The sequence below is a fragment of the Mauremys reevesii genome, linkage group 7 (genome assembly GCF_016161935.1).
Source record: "Mauremys reevesii isolate NIE-2019 linkage group 7, ASM1616193v1, whole genome shotgun sequence".
Taxonomy (NCBI): Eukaryota; Metazoa; Chordata; order Testudines; family Geoemydidae; genus Mauremys; species Mauremys reevesii.
The window spans coordinates 80,499,912-80,518,242 of record NC_052629.1 but is presented as its reverse complement, the minus strand read 5'-3'; the positions used below and the strand labels follow the sequence as shown (position 1 = coordinate 80,518,242).

At 45.7% G+C, this 18,331-nt stretch overlaps 2 protein-coding genes across 14 annotated transcripts in view; one reads left to right on the top strand and one right to left on the bottom strand.

Moving 5' to 3' along the window:
• Nucleotides 1–18,331, top strand: part of DOCK3 (dedicator of cytokinesis 3) — a 625,234-nt gene that overhangs the window by 499,727 nt on the left and 107,176 nt on the right. For 12 of the 13 annotated variants that reach the window (XM_039547582.1, XM_039547590.1, XM_039547589.1 and 9 more), the window contains 4 exons: nucleotides 924–1,051; nucleotides 3,727–3,873; nucleotides 10,239–10,337; nucleotides 17,777–17,871. In XM_039547582.1, the coding sequence (XP_039403516.1) occupies nucleotides 924–1,051; nucleotides 3,727–3,873; nucleotides 10,239–10,337; nucleotides 17,777–17,871 (469 nt within the window). The remainder of the gene's footprint in view (nucleotides 1–923; nucleotides 1,052–3,726; nucleotides 3,874–10,238; nucleotides 10,338–17,776; nucleotides 17,872–18,331) is intronic. The other variant, XM_039547580.1, reaches the window with a different exon arrangement.
• On the bottom strand, nucleotides 14,405–15,811 carry LOC120409461. Its single transcript, XM_039547591.1, has 2 exons — nucleotides 15,197–15,811; nucleotides 14,405–14,703 (listed from the first exon to the last, which is right to left on the bottom strand). Exons 1-2 carry the CDS (start codon nucleotides 15,744–15,746, stop codon nucleotides 14,630–14,632), a joined length of 624 nt encoding a protein of 207 aa, XP_039403525.1. The 5' UTR covers nucleotides 15,747–15,811; the 3' UTR covers nucleotides 14,405–14,629.

The following is an 18,331-nucleotide window of genomic DNA, read 5'->3' as shown; positions in this document are numbered from 1 at the left end:
CATTTATATATATGTGTGTGTATACACACACACACAGATTATAAGTTTTAAACAAACAGTTTAATACTGGTACACAGTGATGATGATTGTGAATCTTGGTTGAGGTGGAGGAGTCAGAGGGTGGGATATTTCCAGTGCCTTACTGCTAAATGATTAACTAGCAATTGCCTGAGCCCTCAAGGTTAATTCTCACACTGTACTATACAAGGCAGCAGGAAAGGAGGGAGGGCAGACAGAGACAGAAACACACAGCATGTGTGTGTGTGAGAGAGAGAGAGAGAGATGCGCATTTCCCCTTTAAGTATGAAGAGTGGGGTCAGAAGTACACTGCCTTGTTAATTAGATCAGCGAGCTGAGACCAGACCGCAGCTGCAGCTGCCTGGAAGCTCCCTCTGTCATGTGTCCCCCCCCCGCTCTATGGAAGATGGGGTAAGTGGGGTGCAGGAGCAAGGGGGAGGAGGACACCCTGACATTAGCCCCCTTTCTCCTCCCCCCCACACAGCAAGCAGGAGTCTCGGGGAGCAGCTCCGGGGAGCAGTGAGGGCAGGAGCAGCACATGGCAGTGCGGGGAGGGACAGCTGCAATTGCTAGTCTGCTGGGCAGCTGCTGCACAGGGAACTTAGGGGAGCAGGGATCTGATAGGGGGGCTGTCGGTCCACCCTGGTTCCAACCACCCACCACCTACCTCCACCGGGCTGCTCTTCCTGCAAGCAGTGGACAAGGCAGGCAGCTGCCAAATGACCTTAGAAGGGAGCATTGCACAACTTTAAATGAGCATGTTCCCTAATTGATCAGCAATGAAACAATGTTAACCGGGATGACTTTAAGTGAGGAGTTACTGTACAAAGTTTTTGGATAATATCAAGGTTGCTGAAATTCAGGTCTGTCCTAGAATAATTCTGAGTCTTGTTTCCCTCTTTTAGAATCCCGGCGAATCTTGCTCCCTGTGGTTCTTCATCACATTCACCTTCATCTGAGACAGCAGAAGGAGTTACTCATCTGCTCTGGGATCCTCAGTAGTATCTTCTCCATTATCAAGGCCAGCTCCTTGGTAATCTGCCCACCTGTCTTCTCCATTCCAACACTAAATTACTGAAGAACAATCCAAGATAGTTTCTATTGGATATATATCTTTTTCAGTGAATCTTTTTATAACAGAACTCTAACTTTATTAGCAGCAAGAGAATTCCTTAAGTGAACGACTTCTTTTGTGTGTATGACTCATAGCATTCTGGTTACAGCATGTTCTTGCTGTGAAAACACACACACACCTCAGACAAACCGAGCAAGACTGACACTGTTTAATTTTCTTCACCCTAGCCTGGAACTCACTTATCTGTGGTGCTCAAAAGCCCTACCCAGTCCTGTCACTTGCAGTTGTGTAGGAGACAGTAATTAGCACTTTATCGTGAATGTTAAGAGAACTCTGTAAAATTATCTAATCAATGAAATCATGCTTATTTTCAGAAATTGCTGCTGATTTAAACAGCTGGGTTTTATCTTCAGGATACTCTTATCTCGAATGCCACCTCAGTCATTTTTTAAAACGTTCAGATTTTCCTACAGGGCAGTGAAATATCCCAGGTTACTCCAAAGGAGGAAGTCTATGGCATTTAAAATAAGTGACATCAATGAGTATTTTGAACTGTACGCTGTAGTTCTGTAGGTTTGAATGGGATGAAAGAAACAATAAAATAAAGTAATGTTCCCACAGAACACAGGGGAACAGAAGTTGGTCCCATTGTGCCACAGAGTACATAGGTCTCCGATTATGGATTTATATTAGGGCTGTCAAGCGATTAAAAAAATTAATCGCATGATTAAAAAAATGAATCGCAATTAATCGCACTGTTAATAATAGAATAACATGTATTTAAATATTTTTGGATGTTTTCTACATTTTCAAATATATTTATTTCAATTACAACACAGAATACAAGGTATACAGTGCCCACTTTATATTTATTTTTTATTACAAATATTTGCACTGTAAAAAACAAACAAAATAATATTTTTCAATTCATCTAATACAAGTACTGTAGTGCAATCTCTTTATTATGAAAGTTGAATTTACAAAGGTAGAATTATGTACAAACAAACTGTGTTAAAAAATAAAACCATGTATAACTTTAGAACCTACAAGTCCACTCAGTCCTACTTCAGCCAGTCGCTCAGACAAACAAGTTTGGTTACAATTTACAGGAGACAATGCTGCCCACTTCTTGTTTACAATGTCACCAGAAAGTGAGAACAGGCATTCGCATGGCACTGTTATAGCTGTCGTAGCAAGACATTTACATGCCAGAGGTGCTAAAGGTTCATATGTCCCTTCATGCTTCAACAACCATTCCAGAGGACATGAGTCCATGGTGATGATGGGTTCTGCTCGATAACGATCCAAAGCAGAATGGACTGACACATGTTCATTTTCATCATCTGAGTCAGATGCCACCAGCAGAAGGTCAACTTTCTTTTTTGGTGGTTCGGGTTCTGTAGTTTCCACATCTGAGTGTTGATCTTTTAAGACTTCTGAAAGCACGCTCCACACCTCGTCCCTCCCACATTTGGATGGCACTTCAGATTCTTAAACTTAGGGCCCAATCTCACATTGGGACCCTCTTTGCGTTTTGTCAAATCTGCTGTGGAAGTGTTCTTAAAACAAACGTGCTGGATCATCATTCGAGACTGCTATAACATGAAATATATGGTAGAATCCGGGTAAAACAGAACAGGAGACCTACAATTCTCCCACAAGGAGTTCAGTCACAAATTTAATTAATGCATTATTTTTTAACGAGCATCATCAGCATGGAAGCATGTCCTCTGGAATGCTGGCCGGCGCATGAAGGGGCATACAGATGTTTAGCATATCTGGGATGTAAATACCTTGCCACACTGGCTACAAAAATGCCATGTGAATGCCTGTTCTCACTTTCAGGTGACATTTTAAATAAGGAGCAGGCAGCAGTATCTCCCGTAAATGTAAACAAACTTGTTTGTCTTAGAGATTGGCTGAACAAGAAGTAGGACTGAGTGGACTTGTAGGCTCTAAAGTTTTACATTGTTTTATTTTTGAGTGCAGTTATGTAACAAAAATAATCTACCTTTGTAAGTTACACTTTCATGATAAAGAGATTGCACTACAGTACTTGTATGAGGTGACTGAAAAATACTTTCTTTTGTTTATCATTTTTACAGTGCAAATATTGGTAATCAAAATTAATAATATAAAGTGAGCACTGTACACTTTGTATTCTGTGCTGTAATAGAAATCAATGTACTTGAAAATATAGAAAAACATCCAAAAATATTTAATACATTTGAATTGGTATTCTATTGTTTAACAGTGCAATTAATCGTGATTACATTTTTTAATCATGATTTTTTTTGAATTAATCACGTGAGTTAACTGTGATTCATCGACAACCCTAATTTATATCTTTTGATGTGTTCCAATATCCTTCTATCAGGGAGGGAAGAGGTGAGAAGTCCCATACTGTAATATTGCAGCCACATGACAGTGTCTGCTATGTAGGGTGATGTTTATTTTCTCCCTCCGAACCTCCATCTCCAGGAATCTCTTTTGGTAACAATTCTTCCTGAGCTTCTCTAAAATTATCAGAATCCCATTAGGAAGGCTGTTCCTGGCATGGTTGGAGCTGCACATTTGGCTTGCCATTTCTGTCCTCAGCTACTAATTGTCTGTTTTCTTACTGCTCATTGTAGGAGGCAGATGTAGTGGAGGAGGTTGAGATGATGGTGGAGAGCCTCCTGGATGTACTTTTACAAACTCTGCTTACTATCATGAGTAAATCGCAGTCTCAGGAGGCGGTAAGAGGGCAGCGTTGCCCGCAGTGCACAGCTGAAATCACTGTTAGTAACTAACAATCAGGTTCTATTTCCTGCTTCTCTAACGTTCAGCTCCCTTTATCCCACTCCCTCACAACCACCTACACCTCATTACCATCTCTCCTGCATGAACGATCACAGCTTTCTCTCCTTTCCTTCCCACTCATGAATTCATTCCTTCCACTCTGAAAAAATCTGTCACAGTGTACTAGTCAGGCTGCTTCATATTTACATCAGCAACTGATGAGGCCCAGAAAGCTTTCTGGTTGCTGTAGTTACTGTCTTGGATTACATTTGAAGCTATGATTGCAAATTATCATTTGGTAGTGGCAGATGCCAATTAGGTGATGATTTAGGGCTCCACCTCTAAATGGGCACCAAAATAGCATTGGGAATATCTTGATTGCTCACCAGCAGGCCAGTGCCATTCATTTCAGTTCCTGGAGAGATTCTGCTCAACTGATCCACAGTTATCACTTCCCACAAATGAAACAGGTGCATCCTTCTGGAGAAGGAAATAACAGATAGGGAATCAAATGTGTTGCTGAGCTGGGTGGGAGGAAAGGAGCAAAGAGAGATGAAAATAGCACCAACCCTGATCTTTGCAAAGGGTGCTAATACGCTTACAGCTGGCCCAAATTACTCAGCAGCATGGGATAAAGATGGAATGAGAATTCTTCCTTGTCCTTCACTAAAAGAGGGGGGAAAGAATAAAATTCCCATCCAGCCTTCTCCCTTCCTGGACTCATTGCACTACATATTCTATCCTAACCCTATTTTTACTTGATTCAAACACTGAGCTGAGGTCAGCACCATTTGTGTTGTCAATCTGTTCTCCAAAACACCTTCCACCCAGTGTTAATTTTCTTACAAATTGGCTGGGAATTTGAGTGTGTTGAGCAGGTAGATGTACAGTCAGTGCCTCCACACTAAGAACAAAGATGTTTCCTAACCTCTTGTTAGCTAAAATGCAGTAACAAACATAAGGTAAATTCCTAATGAAGACAAGGCAGTTTGTAGGGACGAGTCTAGGGTTTACCTTCACTTGCTAACATGTTAGAACCGCAATTGCCTTTTCTTCACTATGATTTTACATTCTTTCGCTTACATCTGTTAGCTAACACATGGTAAGAACACACCTTTTTCTTAATAAAGACAAGGTATTAACATTAATTGGAGTAGCTCAGAAAAGTTTATAAACATTCCAGAGCATGTGGGCAGATACTTGAATCCATCTGAAAAAGGAAATTGCCCAGGACTCTCTCAGATATAAAATCTCTTCAGAAACATTCTTCATGAACATTCATATTTAGCACAGTATCTGTAATGTGTGACACCAGATTAGGTACTTCTTAAAAAATCTTTGCAATTGTTTAAAAATAAATTGTTTCAATGGCTTAGGGACACAGTTGCTACAAGGAAACATAGTCATAGCAGGGAACTAGTAATGTGGAGACAGATACCATTCCTGACAGCCACTGACTTGCAACCTTACCTTTGACACAATGCCTAACCCCTTTATGCTGTACTCTTCAAATGTGTAAAAATGGGGATTTTTACTCACCTTTGTAAAGCACTTTGAGAGGCTGTGGTGAAAGGAGCTATATAACTGCAAAGCATTATTTACTATGTAAGACCTTGATTTCAGAGCAGCTTCTCCTACATACTGGGAGAGAGACCCCTTGACTATCTGTATTGACTGTTTAAACTCTGATATTTGTAATAAGTCCTATGAAAAAAAGAGCACACACAGCTGAGCCTCTGAGAGTTTTTGCTTTGTATTAACAGGCAATAGAGAGAATTTGTCATACAGTATTTTTAATCTCTGCAAATGACGACTTCTTCAAGTGTTTGTTCACGTCCATTCCACATTAGATGTGCGCGTGCCGCATGCACAGACGTCAGAAACTTTTTCCCTTAGCGGGTCCCATCGGGTCAACAGGGAAGCCTCCTAGAGTTGCACCTCTATGCTGGTGCATATATACCCCTGCCGAACCGACCCCCCTTCAGTTCCTTCTTACCATCCATGGTGGGGTTGGAACAACTCTTCGCTCGCTTACAAGTGATCCCTTAGCACAGTTGTAGCAGTTATCAGTAGTTAGCAGTTATCTGTAGTTAATAGTTACCAGTAGTTAGTACTTCTTTATACTACAGTTAAGCTTCCTTTGTTTTAGGTGTCTGAAAGTTGTTTCCAGCACCACCCCTGGGCTGCGGGGCATGCTGCAGGCCCAAGGGTTTAAGGCTTGTGCCACATGCCGCAAGCCTATGCCAATCAGTGATCCCACGACTCCTGTCTCTGCTGTTTGGGAGAATTGCACCAGACTGAGCGCTGCAAGATCTGTAAGGCTTTTAAGCCAAGAAAGAAAGAGACTTTTGCTTCAAGCAGTTACTCATGGAGGCCACGCTGCAACCTACGGCCTTGGACCATCCGGCTTCGGTGCCGGTGTCCTCGGTGCGGAGTGCCCTGGCATCAGTCCATGATCTGGCACCGGTGAGGCTGCATAAGCATTGTGGCACCGAAGCAACAGGACAAGCTCCGGCACCGCTCAACTTTTCCAGTACGGTCAAAGGGGCAGCCTAAAGGCAATAGAGGGCACTCCCCATGTAAGAAGGCGGCGCCTTCCAAGGGACCGAGCACTCAGAGGGGCAGTGTGGCCCCAGAACATACACCGGCACCGGTGGCTCCGGTGCCGCAGGGCCCATCGAGCCCCGGGCTAAGTGGGTTGAGCGCAGACAAGGGCTGGAAGACATCCTAGAACAGCCCTCCACGCCAGACACCTTTGAGGCGGCAAAAGACCTCATCGAGCTGTTGTTGGAAAGCCCCCTCCCTGGCAAGGAGAAGCCTCCAGCACCATCACGAAGGGTGCCGTCCAGAGACAAGCTGGCAATGGTGCGCCACTCAAGGTCACCCTCCCGGCGCCGGTCCCAGTTGAACTCAGCCTCCGTGGACCCCCAGTTACCTTTGGCTCAGCGGGACTCGATGGCACCGGAACCTGAGCCAGCATATGGCACCGGCTCCGCCGGCACATCGCTGCCCGGCACTGTCACTAAGTCGGCACTAAGGGGATATAAGGCCACAGTCCCCGGCCCAGGGAAGAAGGCAGCCATCCCAATCCCGAGAGCATTGGTACCAATCCCAGTCCCGGTTGGTGAGGAGCCGCTCTCCAGCCTCCTGACGGCACCGTGCCACGGCACTGCCTTGGCCTTTGAGGTTGGCGTCCTCGGAATCCGAGGTTGACTCGAGCAGTTCCAGCTACGCCCACAGGGCGCCGGCTAGCAGGGAGCCCCAGACTGCGTGGCATCCCCAATGGGGCCCGCCACGACAATGGCCCTTTTAGACACCGTGGGCCTATCAGCAGCAGCAAGGGACCTCCTCCAGAGTTTTGAGGTCCGGCTATTCGGTGCATTGGTCTCAGTCCTCACACAGGCACCCTCCGCACCCAAGGAGGCTACGGTATCCAGGCAGCCAGACGCTTCTCCAAAACACCAGCAAGTGGAAGTGGCACTGAGCCCGGGGCCATCCTGGGGACAATCAACCAGGCAGGGATCAGATGTGTCCCCGGCCTATGATGAGGGGCAAGAAGAGCAGGTGAGGAAGCACAGCAGGCCCTCACCTCCTCATCATCCCCAGACAAAGCTGTGGTGGGCACGGCAGTTTCAGGGCCTCTCCCGATTGAACACAGGGCACATCAGGAGGTGCTCTGCAGGGTCACCCAGAACTTGGGCCTACAGGCGGAGGAAGTGGTGGAACAGGAGGATCCTATGGTGGACATCCTAAGCCCTGAAGGCCCCTCCAGAATTGTGCTCCCACTCATAAAGAAAATTCAGTCTAACTACAAGCTGGTCTGGCAAACCCCAGCCTCCAGTGCACGGACGGCAAGGGGGATGAAGAGGAAGTACTTCACCCCCTCCAAGGGATACGACTTCCTATTTTGTCATCCAGCTCCCTGTTCACTGGTCGTCTCAGCTGTGAATGAACGGGAGCGTCATGGCCAGGAAGCCCTGGCCCCCAAGGCCAAGGAGGCTAAACGTTTGGACCTCTTTGGAAGGAAGGTCTGCTCCTCTGAGGGCTTCCAATTAAGGATTGTGAACCAGCAGGTGATCCTAAACAGGCACAATTTTAATTCCTGGGCAGCAGTTTCCAAATTTAAAGACTCCTTGCCTCAGGGCTCTCAACCTGAGTTCACGGCCCTTGTGGAAGAGGGAAAGGCAGTTCCCAAGACCTCTTTACAGGCCTCTCTGGATGCGGCAGACACAGCAGCAAGAACAACTGCCTCAGGTGTGGTGATGAGGTGCTCAACGTGGCTTTGGGCTTCAGGCCTTCCGCCAGAGGTCCAGAAAACCATCCAGGACCTCCCCTTTGAAGGGTCAGGCCTCTTTTCTGACCAGATAGATGCCAGGCTGCCTAGCCTTAAAGACTCCTGGGCAACCCTCAAGTTGTTAGGAATGCACACCCCAGCAACTCAGAGGAAGCCATTCAAGCCCCAACTGTTGCAGCAATGGCAGCACCAGCCTCGCCCTAGGCAGGAGTCTTATCACAGGAGGGGCAGAGACAACAGACGCAGGCGGAATAACATGCCTAATTAAGGCCAGGGCCAGGGCAAGCCCCAGCTTGGCAACAAGCAGGGGTTTTGAAGGTGCATTCGAGGACAGCGTACCAACCCAGCTCCTGGATCCTTCCCCATGTTTCCTGGACCGCTTGTCCCACTTCTACCAGGCATGGTCCCGTATAACGTCAGACCGTTGGGTCTTGCGCACGGTACAAGTGGGTTACACGCTACAGTTCTCCTCTTTCCCTCCTACCCACCCCCTTCCCCGTCTCTCTTCAGGGACCCTTCTCACGAGCAACTCCTTATGCAGGAGGTACAATCACTCTTAGAGGCGGGGGCAGTGGAGGAAGTCCCTCAGGAACTAAGGGGGAAGGGTTTTACTCCCATTATTTTCTCATCGCAAAGGCAAAGGGGGGCCTTTGGCCCATTTTAGACCTTCACGGGCTCAACAAGTTCTTAGTCAAGGTTCGCTTCCGCATGGTCTCCCTAGGCACTATTATCCTGTCACTGGATCCGGGGGATTGGTATGCTGCCCTCGACATGAAAGATGCGTACTTTCACATCACTATTCACGCCGCTCACCGGTGATTCCTGCGGTTCACCATAAACCAGCACTATTACCAGTTTGTGGTCCTCCTGTTCGGCCTGGTGGCAGCCACCCACATGTTCATGAAATGCATGTCAGTAGTGGCAGCCTTTCTGCGAAAGAGGAGAATACAGATATACCCATACCTCGACGATTGGCTCCTCGTGGGTCGGTCCGAAGAGGAGGTCTGTTCCCATGTGACAGTGGCCCTGGACGCGTTCCACAAGCTGGGTCTTCTCATCAACATGCCCAAGTCTTCCTTGATACCAACGCAAAGGCTGGAGTTCATTGGGGCAGTTCTGGACTCGGTGCAGGCGCGAGCAAGCCTCCTAGCTGCCATTTCAGCATTCCACCTGGGGGAATCCGGATGCTCTGCATTTTCTAACCCCATGGTGGTGCTGTTCCTCAAGGGACTGGAGAGAGTGTTCCCTTACTCATGCCTGTCGGTTCCTCCCTGGAACCTTAATCTGGTCCTTTCCAAGCTTATGGGGCCCCATTCGAGCCCCTGGCCTCTTGCTCTATCATTCACCTCTCCTGGAAGGTGGCGTTCCTGGTGGCCATTACGTTGGCGACAAGGGCACAAGCATCCTCAACAGCTTTTCTGGCGCACATCCTGATCCAGGAGATCTGTAAAGCAGCCACCTGGTCATCAGTGCACACATTGACAACCCACTACGCAGTCAACCAGCAGGTCAGAGATGATGCAGCGGTTGGCAGGGCTGTTCTTCAGTCAATTGCTCCATGACTCCTACCCTCCTCCTATGGTAAGCTTGTGAGTCACCTAATGTGGAATGGACATGAACAAGCACGCAAAGAAGAAAAAACGGTTACCTACCTTTCGTAACTGTTGTTCTTTGAGATGTGTTGTTCACGTCCATTACACTTCCCACCCTCCTTCCCCTCTGTCTGAGTCTCTGGCAAGAAGGAACTGAAGGGGGGTCGGGTCAGCAGAGGTATATATGCACCAGCATAGAGGTGCCACTCAAGGGGGCTCCCCTGCCGACCTGATGGGAGCCGCTAAGGGAAAAAGTTTCTGACGTCCGTGCACCGGCGTGCGCGCACCTAATGTGGAATGGACATGAACAACACATCTCGAAGAACAACAGTTACAAAAGGTAGGTAACTGATTTTTTTCTTTCATATGCATTGGTGCCATTTCAGACCCCACCTTTTATCTCCTACCTCAGGTTGAATTTTACATATAAAAAATTCTTTGATTGTCTGGACTAAATAATTCTTCATTTACTTGACAGGGAGAGTATGTGTCCTGTCTCTTGTCTCTGCTTCGTCAGATGTCAGACACTCATTTTCAACATTTACTGGACAACTTCCAGAGCAAGGATGAGCTAAAGGTAGGATATAACTTCATGGTTTTTAGAAGCAACTATTAAATATTATCCTCAGAAATCAGATAGATGACAATGCAGAAAGTGTTTTCACTTATTCTGCTGAACATCCACATTCACTACAGATATAGTCACTATTTTTTTCATATACTTACTTTATTATTATTAGAGAAAAGGATGGTCCAGTGGTTAGGGCACTAGCCTAGGAGTTGGGAGTCCCTACCTCCAGCCCAGGCTTACAGTGTGACCTTGAACAAGCCACTGAAGGTATGTCTACACTGCAAAGAAAAACCCATGGTGCTGAATCTCAGACCCTGGTTCCATTGACTTGGGCTCACGGGACTTGGATTGCAAGGCTAAAAATAGCTGTGTAGACATTCACACGTGGGCTGGAGCTGAGGGGTAGGGTCTCAGACCCTGGGCTCCAGTCCGAGCAGGAACATCTAAACTGCTATTTTTAGCCCGGTAGCCCAAGTCCTGCAAGCCCAAATCTGTTGACCTAGGCTCTGAGACTGTGTTGCAGGTTTTTTTCTGCATTGTAGACATACGCAGAATCTCTCTAGTATGTCTACACTGCAGCTCGGAGGTGTTATTCTCAGTGTGGGTAGACAGACTCACGCTAGCTCAACTTGAGTTAGTGGAGTGTGGATGTTGTGGCACTAGCAGTGGCTCAGGGTAGCTGCCCAAGTGCAAGCCTGCCCAACCCTTTGGGTCTGTGCTCAAGTGACTAGCCCAAGCCAACGCCGCAATTTCCACACTGCTATTTTTAATGTGCTAGCATGAATCTGTCTACCCACACTGGGAATAACACCTCTCAGCTGCAGTTAGTTATACCCATAGCACTTCCCTACCTCATGGCAGTGGTGTGAGGATAAATATATTAAAGATAGCAAGGTGTTCAGATCATATGGTAATAGGGAGCAGATAAATACCTGGGATAGATATCATTATGGTACTTTGTGGAACAGCCTGAACTACAGACTAGTAGTCTATACAGACTAGAAAATCCAAAGTAGTTTATTCTGCAACCTATTGAAGGGCATGGAATATACATAGGAGCTCACTTAAGAAAAGGTTTGAAGTTTTTTCTTTTGTCAAAAGATAATTATATTCCAAGGCTGACTTTTGACAAGCAGAGAAAAGTCAACAGCAAAGTTTTTCTCAATTTGTTGGAGTATTGGCCAGCCTAATCCACCTGGTATGCTTCGACAAGCTCTCCAAATTCCCATTGGAGAGTGGTGACCTAAATCATAGCTATTAGTTGCCAAGAGAGAGTTGCTTAGTACACAGTTTATGTACCCTCACCGGTGGCTTCCCAACAATCATCTGCTTTGAGGTGTCCATCTCAAAGGGAGAGAAGCCTACCTTTTACCTTCACATCTTTATGAAGGCAGCATGTCTCAGACCACAGTAAATGGCTCTGAAGTGCAGAATAACATCAAGAAGCAATACATAAATCTGATGGAAGTAACAGTCATGCTGTCACTTTCCTTTCACAGTATGATGACAGGGTTATATACAAAATGTTTTTGTGGCTAGTGTGACAGCTCAGTAATAGAGTGAATAGTAATACCAAACTGACACCATGGTAGAAACCTGTTAAAACACTGAACAAACAAGGTGGAACAGGATCTGAAGTGCTTTTGGAAGAGGTTGTCAACTTCCAATTATTGTATATACCAATGAAAATTTATCCTGAGAAAGGGTGGTTCAGAGATATAGACTTTGGGATAACAGAGCCTCTTACCTCTAGGTGGCTAGGTTGAATGGAGCACAAATTGGTAGTGATCTAAGGGTACATCTACAGTACAAAATTAATTCGAACTTATTCTATTCAATTTTCGGAAGTGATTTTATACATTCGGTGTTGTGTGTCCCCACTAAAGCGCGTGAATTCGGCGGAGTGCGTCCACAGTACCGAGGCTACAGTACCGAATGCGTCCACAGTACCGAATGTCGGAGCAGTGCACTGTGGGAAGCTATCCCACAGTTCCCACAGTCCCCGACGCCCATTACAATTCTGAGTTAAGCTCCCAGTGCATGATGGGGCAAAAACATTCTTGCGGGTGTTTCTGAGTATGTGTCGTCACTTGCTTCTCCCTCCGTGAAAGCTACGGCAGACGTCATACTGCCAGCAGACAGTGCAGTACAGTGCACCGCCTGTCTCCTGGTACTATGAATCCACCTCGCATGTCCTATCATCTTTCTATCTACTCTTTTATCTAACCATTTCCTGCCTTTTTTCGGCCATCACGAACTGAGCGTACAGCTTCTGCCGCAAACTCTGCTCTCCCGCTATTGCAGCTCTAGCGAGCTTCCCGCCTTTGTGAAAGCTACAGAAGACAACCATTTACTGCCTTTTATCAGCCATCTTGAACCGAAGAGCTCTCCTACGTTTCACGCCCTTTTTCCAGGACTACCCGTGCAGGCGCCATAGCATGGAGCCCGCTCAGATCTCCGCTGCAGTTTTGACCATTGTACATACCTCGCGCATTATCCAGCAGTATGTGCAGTACCTGCAAAACCGGGCGAGGAAGCGACAACAGCGCGATTACTATACTGATGAGGACATGAATATAGACGTTCCTAGAAGCACGGCATGTGGAAATTGGGAGATCATGGTGGCATTGGGCCAGGTTCATGCCGTGGAACGCCGATTCTGGGCCCGGGAAACAAGCAGACTGGTGGGACCGCATAGTGTTGCAGGTCTGGGATGATTCACAGTGGCTGCAAAACTTTTGTATGCGTAGGGCCACTTTCATGAACTTTGTGTCTTGCTGTCCTGTGCCCTGAAGCGCAGATACCAAAATGAGAGCAGCCCTCACAGTTGAGAAGCGAGTGGCCATTGCACTGTGGAAGCTTGCAACGCCCAACAGCTACCGGTCAGTCAGGAATCAGTTCGGAATGGGCGAATCTACTGTAGGGGCTGCTGTGCTTCAAGTAGCCGGTGCAATCATTGACCAGCTGCTATCAAGGGTAGTGACTTTGGGAAATGTGCAGACCATTGTGGATGGCTTTAATGCGCTGGGGTTCCCTAACTGCAGCAGGGTGATAGTCGGAACGCATATCCCTATCTTGGCCCCGGCACACCAGGGTGGCCAGTATGTAAACCGCAAGGGGTACTTTTCCATGTTGCTGCAAGCACTGGTGGATCACAAGGGACCGACATCAACATGGGATGGCTGGGAAAGGTGCATGACCCTCGCATCTTCAGGAACTCTGGTCTGTTTGAACAGCTGCAGGAAGGGACATACTTCCCAGACCAGAAAATTACTGTTGGGGATGTTGAAATGCCTATAGTTATCCTCGGGGACCCAGCCTAACCCTTAATGCCATGGCTCACGAAGCCGCACACAGGCACCCTGGACAGTAGTAAGGAGCAGTTCAACTATAGGCTGAGCAAGTGCAGAATGGTGGTAGAACGTGCTTTTGGACGTTTGAAAGCATGCTGGCGCAGTTACTGACTCGGTTAGATCTCAGCACAATCAATATTCCAGTTGTAATTGTTGCTTGTTGTGTGCTCCACAGTATCTGTGAGAGTAAGGGGGAGACGTTTATGGCGGGGTGAGAGGTTGAGGCAACTCGCCTGGCAGCCAATTTCGCACAGCCAGACAACAGGGTGATTAGAAGAGCGCAGCAGGGCGTGCTGCGCATCAGAGAAGCATTGAAAGCCAGTTTCATGACTGGCCAGGGTACAGTGTGACAGTTGTGTTTGTTTCTCTTGAAGTTACCCACCCCCCTATATATATGAAAGGAAATAAAGTAAAAATTGTTTTAAAACTGTTCTTTATTATTTGTTGCACAACACATTGAGAGAAATCAGAAGGTGGGAGGGGGGGGTGGAGGGAGGAGTATTGGGTTGGGGAGTGGAGGAGGAGGGAAGGACAAGTCTAGAAACCAAATCAAAAGTTCACATATGCCAGCTTTCTGCTGCTTGGGTGATCCTCTGGGGTTGAGTGTGTGGGTCCCCATAGCCTCCCCCCTTGTGTTCTTGGGTGTCTGGGTGAGGAGGCTATGGAACTTGGGGAGGAGGGAGGGCGGTTATACAGGGGCTGCAGTGGCAGTCTGTGGTCTTGTTGCCTTTCCCGCATTAGATCCACCATACAGCGGAGCATGTCAGTTTTCTCCCCCATGAGCTTGACCATAGCGTCCTGCCTGCTCTCATCACACACGTTCCTCCTCTCTTTGTGTTCCCGTAATGCTTTATGGGACTCCGCAATTGTTTGCCTCCACACATTCAGCTGGGCCCTGTCAGTGCGGGAGGACTGCATGAACTTGGCGAACATGTCATCCTGAGTTCATTTTTTCTGCATTCTAATTTGGACCAGCCACTGGAACAGAATAGATAAGGGCCATGTTGAAACATTTGCACCTGTGGGAGAAGAAAAAGGGAGGGTAGTATTTTAAAAGATACATTTCAGAGAGCAAAGGGGACACTCCTCAGTGAAACAGGCAATTCATAGTACACAGCACATGTTCTTTCTGTACAAGTTAGCATTTTGCCTCTTATACTGAAGTGCCTTCCACTTTGGTGTGAGTAAGCCATCACACACGGCCGGGCAACAGAATTCAGCTTGCAGGCAGCATAAGGGCACACAGGGTTCTGCTTATTCTACATTCATTTCAATGATTTCAAACTGCCAGGCCCCCTTTCCCGTAGCAAGCAATGCCTGGTGGGTTTGCCATATAAAGGGAGGGCCTGTGGGCTCTCTGGGATGATCGCTTCACACAACACACACACATCCACCGCATGGCTCCGATGAGGCTCTGAGCAGGGATGAACCCTTTAAACTAAACGTGAACAGCCCAGCACGGCTGGGTTCTCCCGCCCCCCACCGCATGGCTTCGATCAGGCTCTCACTCACCAGAAGTACCTTCTCCAGGGTCATGGTCCGGGAGCCCACCTTGAGAGTGGGGAGAGGCTATTGGCTCCAGTATTAAGAATAGTTCCTGGCTAGGGGGGGAAACAGATTCCCCACTTGCCGCCTGTGCACTGTTCTCCTCCAATGACTCTTCCTCCTCATTCCGTGCAACTCCCCCCTTGCAGGTGTCTACGGACAGTGATGAGGTAGTGGTGGTGTCACCCCTCATAATTGCATGCAGCTCACAGTAGAAGCAGAATGTATGGGGATGTGACCCAGAGTGCCTGTTCACCTCACTGGCTTTTTGGTATGCTTGCTTGAGCTCCTTGATTTTTGTACAACACTGCTCTGTGTCCCTGGAGTAGCCTCTCTCTGTCATGGCCCTGGAGACTTTAACGTATGTATTTGCATTCCTTTTTTTGGAATATAGTTCTGCCATAACAGATTCGTCTCCCCAACATGCAATGAGATCCAGTACCTCCCATTCGGACCATGCGGGAGCTCGTCTGCAAATCCGGGACTGCGTGATCTCTTGTGATGGTGGACTCTGCATGGTCGCCTGTGATGGTGGACTGTGCTGATGGTCACCTGTGCTGATGGTGACCAAACAGGAAATGAAATTCAAAAGTTCCCGGGGCTTTTCCTGCCCACCTGGCTAGTGCATCAGAGTTGAGAGTGTTGTCCAGAGCGGTCACAAGGGAACATTCTGGGATAGCTCCCGGAGGCCAATAACGTTGAATTGCGTCCACAGTACCTTTAACACAGGATTGCGATCTCAATTTAAGCGCTATTCCACTTGCCGAGGTGGAGTACAGAAATCGGATTAAAGAGCCCTTTAAATAAAAAAAACGGTTTGGTCGTGTGGACGGAATCTTTTTTTTTTCGAATTAACTTGGTTAATTCCGAAATAACCGACTAGTGTAGAGCAGGCCTAAAGTTAACTTTTGATGACTTCTTCAATAGTCCACATGATAAGAGTTGGCATTCTCATACTGAGTCTTAAGTAGACACGGAGTATACATAGGAATAGAGCTAGTTGGAAATTTTTGTGGAATTTTTTAACAGAAAATGTTGGTTTCATCATAATTGAAATATTTCTGAAAAAGTTGTCAATTTTGATCAAATTTCAAAACAAACAAATATCATTTCAGATTTCCAAATTTTGCTTTGGGATTTTAATTTTTGCTTTGAAATTTCAAAATTTCATTTTGAATTCTATTTTATTTGTACCTGTTTTTATTGTTACATTATTTTATGTTAGTAGCATTGCACATTATGCACTGTAGCTACTGACTCATAATACTATATAATAGTTTAAATATTCTATTTTTAATATATATTTTATTTTTAAAAACATTAAGGGCAGCTATTAATATGTTTCAGTCAGTACTAAGAAGCAGCTGCCTTTAATGATATTTACTACATCTACATGTCATGAAATAATATTATGTATAATAAAAATAAAAAAAATCAAATCAAATTTGAAACAAAGTTTTGAAATTCCAGAACAAAAAACAAGCTTCCAAAATAAAACTGAGAAATCCGAAATGAAATTTCAAAATTAATGTCTTCCAAAACTGTATTGGGGGGGGGCGAGGGGAGAAGAATTTTGGGTAATTAGAAAATTTCAAAAATATTTGTTTTCTACCTGAATCTGAAGAAAGGAATTTTGAAATTTCCCATAAACCAGAAATTCGAAGTTTTGACCAGCTATATTGAGGTGTTCACGTAAGAAAAGTTTTGAAGTTGTTCTCACCTGACATCACAAATACCACTATCACAGCTAGCAACCTTCTTGATAGTCTCAGTAAAAAGACCTGTGATTAAATTGGCTATGGAGATAGAAATGGAACTATGTTGGTGTAACAATAATAATGTATACCCCTTTTATGGGTTGAGAGGATTACTATCACTGTTATATAAAAGTGAAAAATGAGGCAGATAGTGACTTGCTAAGTGATTTATTCAGAGTCAAAAGGTAAGTCATTGGCAGAGCCAGGATTTGATCTCAGGAGTTTTTCCTCAATCCTTTGCTCAGGACTACATCACAGACACAGACAGTCTCTCTCTCTCTCTCTCTCTCTCACTCTCTCTGAAGTGGTCCTTTTGGAAACAGACATCTGGGTGGGATGCCTTTAGCAAGTCCTTTATTCTTCATCATAAATGCGATCTTATATTACCATATTACATAACCTATAAAAGAATGTTTTTTATTTTATGACGGGGTGCCTAGAACCATGAAAACATACCCTTTTTAATATAAATTAAATAAATAACAATTCCTCCAAAAGGCACACTGGGAACTCAGACCAGATTTCTGCATGATACTATTGAAATGTCATATGGAATAAAGTAAAATGAAGTTCTGCATTGTAAGCTTTAAAATATAGGAGAATGCACCTGCTGAAAAAACTATCTGCCTCATTCCCATATATGCTGCTTCCATGTTCTGAGCTATGTAGAGTAGTGACACAGGGATCAAGCAAGGGAAACATAATTAGCTTAATTGTCTTGGCTGTGGCTAGGAAAGTACATTTGCCTACAGCTGCCACTGCTTATTATTCTCTTCTTTCTGTGTTTTAGGAGTTCCTGCTGAAGATTTTCTGTGTGTTTCGAAACCTGATGAAGATGAGTGTCTTTCCTCGGGACTGGATGGTGATGAGGTTACTCACCAGCAAGTGAGTGAGGACATGTTTAAAGCACTGAAAGTTTGTATGAAAACTCTGTGGGTGCTCTAAATTAGGGCTTCTCAGTCCCAGAGAAACAGTGTGTTTTAGTGGACTGAGGGATGGGACTCTAGGCAGGAACTCCTCCTGAGTACTAATCCTGGTTCTGCAAAATTACTTAAGCTATCAGGGCCAAATTAGGGCTTCTGTGAATGAATGAGTTTTACATGCTACCAGTGGGCATGCATACTATATAGTTAATACTATAAACTTCTTCTTTTTTTCACAAAAACCAAGTGCAAATAGGCTTCCTGTATGTAAATTCTATCATTTATGCACACAAGTGATAGTGAGCTAAAATGATTTGCCCAAAGTTGGTCACATACGGAGTATATTTACCCCTTTGTACATCTGCCCCTTTGTCTGTTTTCCCATCTGTAAAGTTTAGGTAATTGCTTTGCTTAGGTCCATT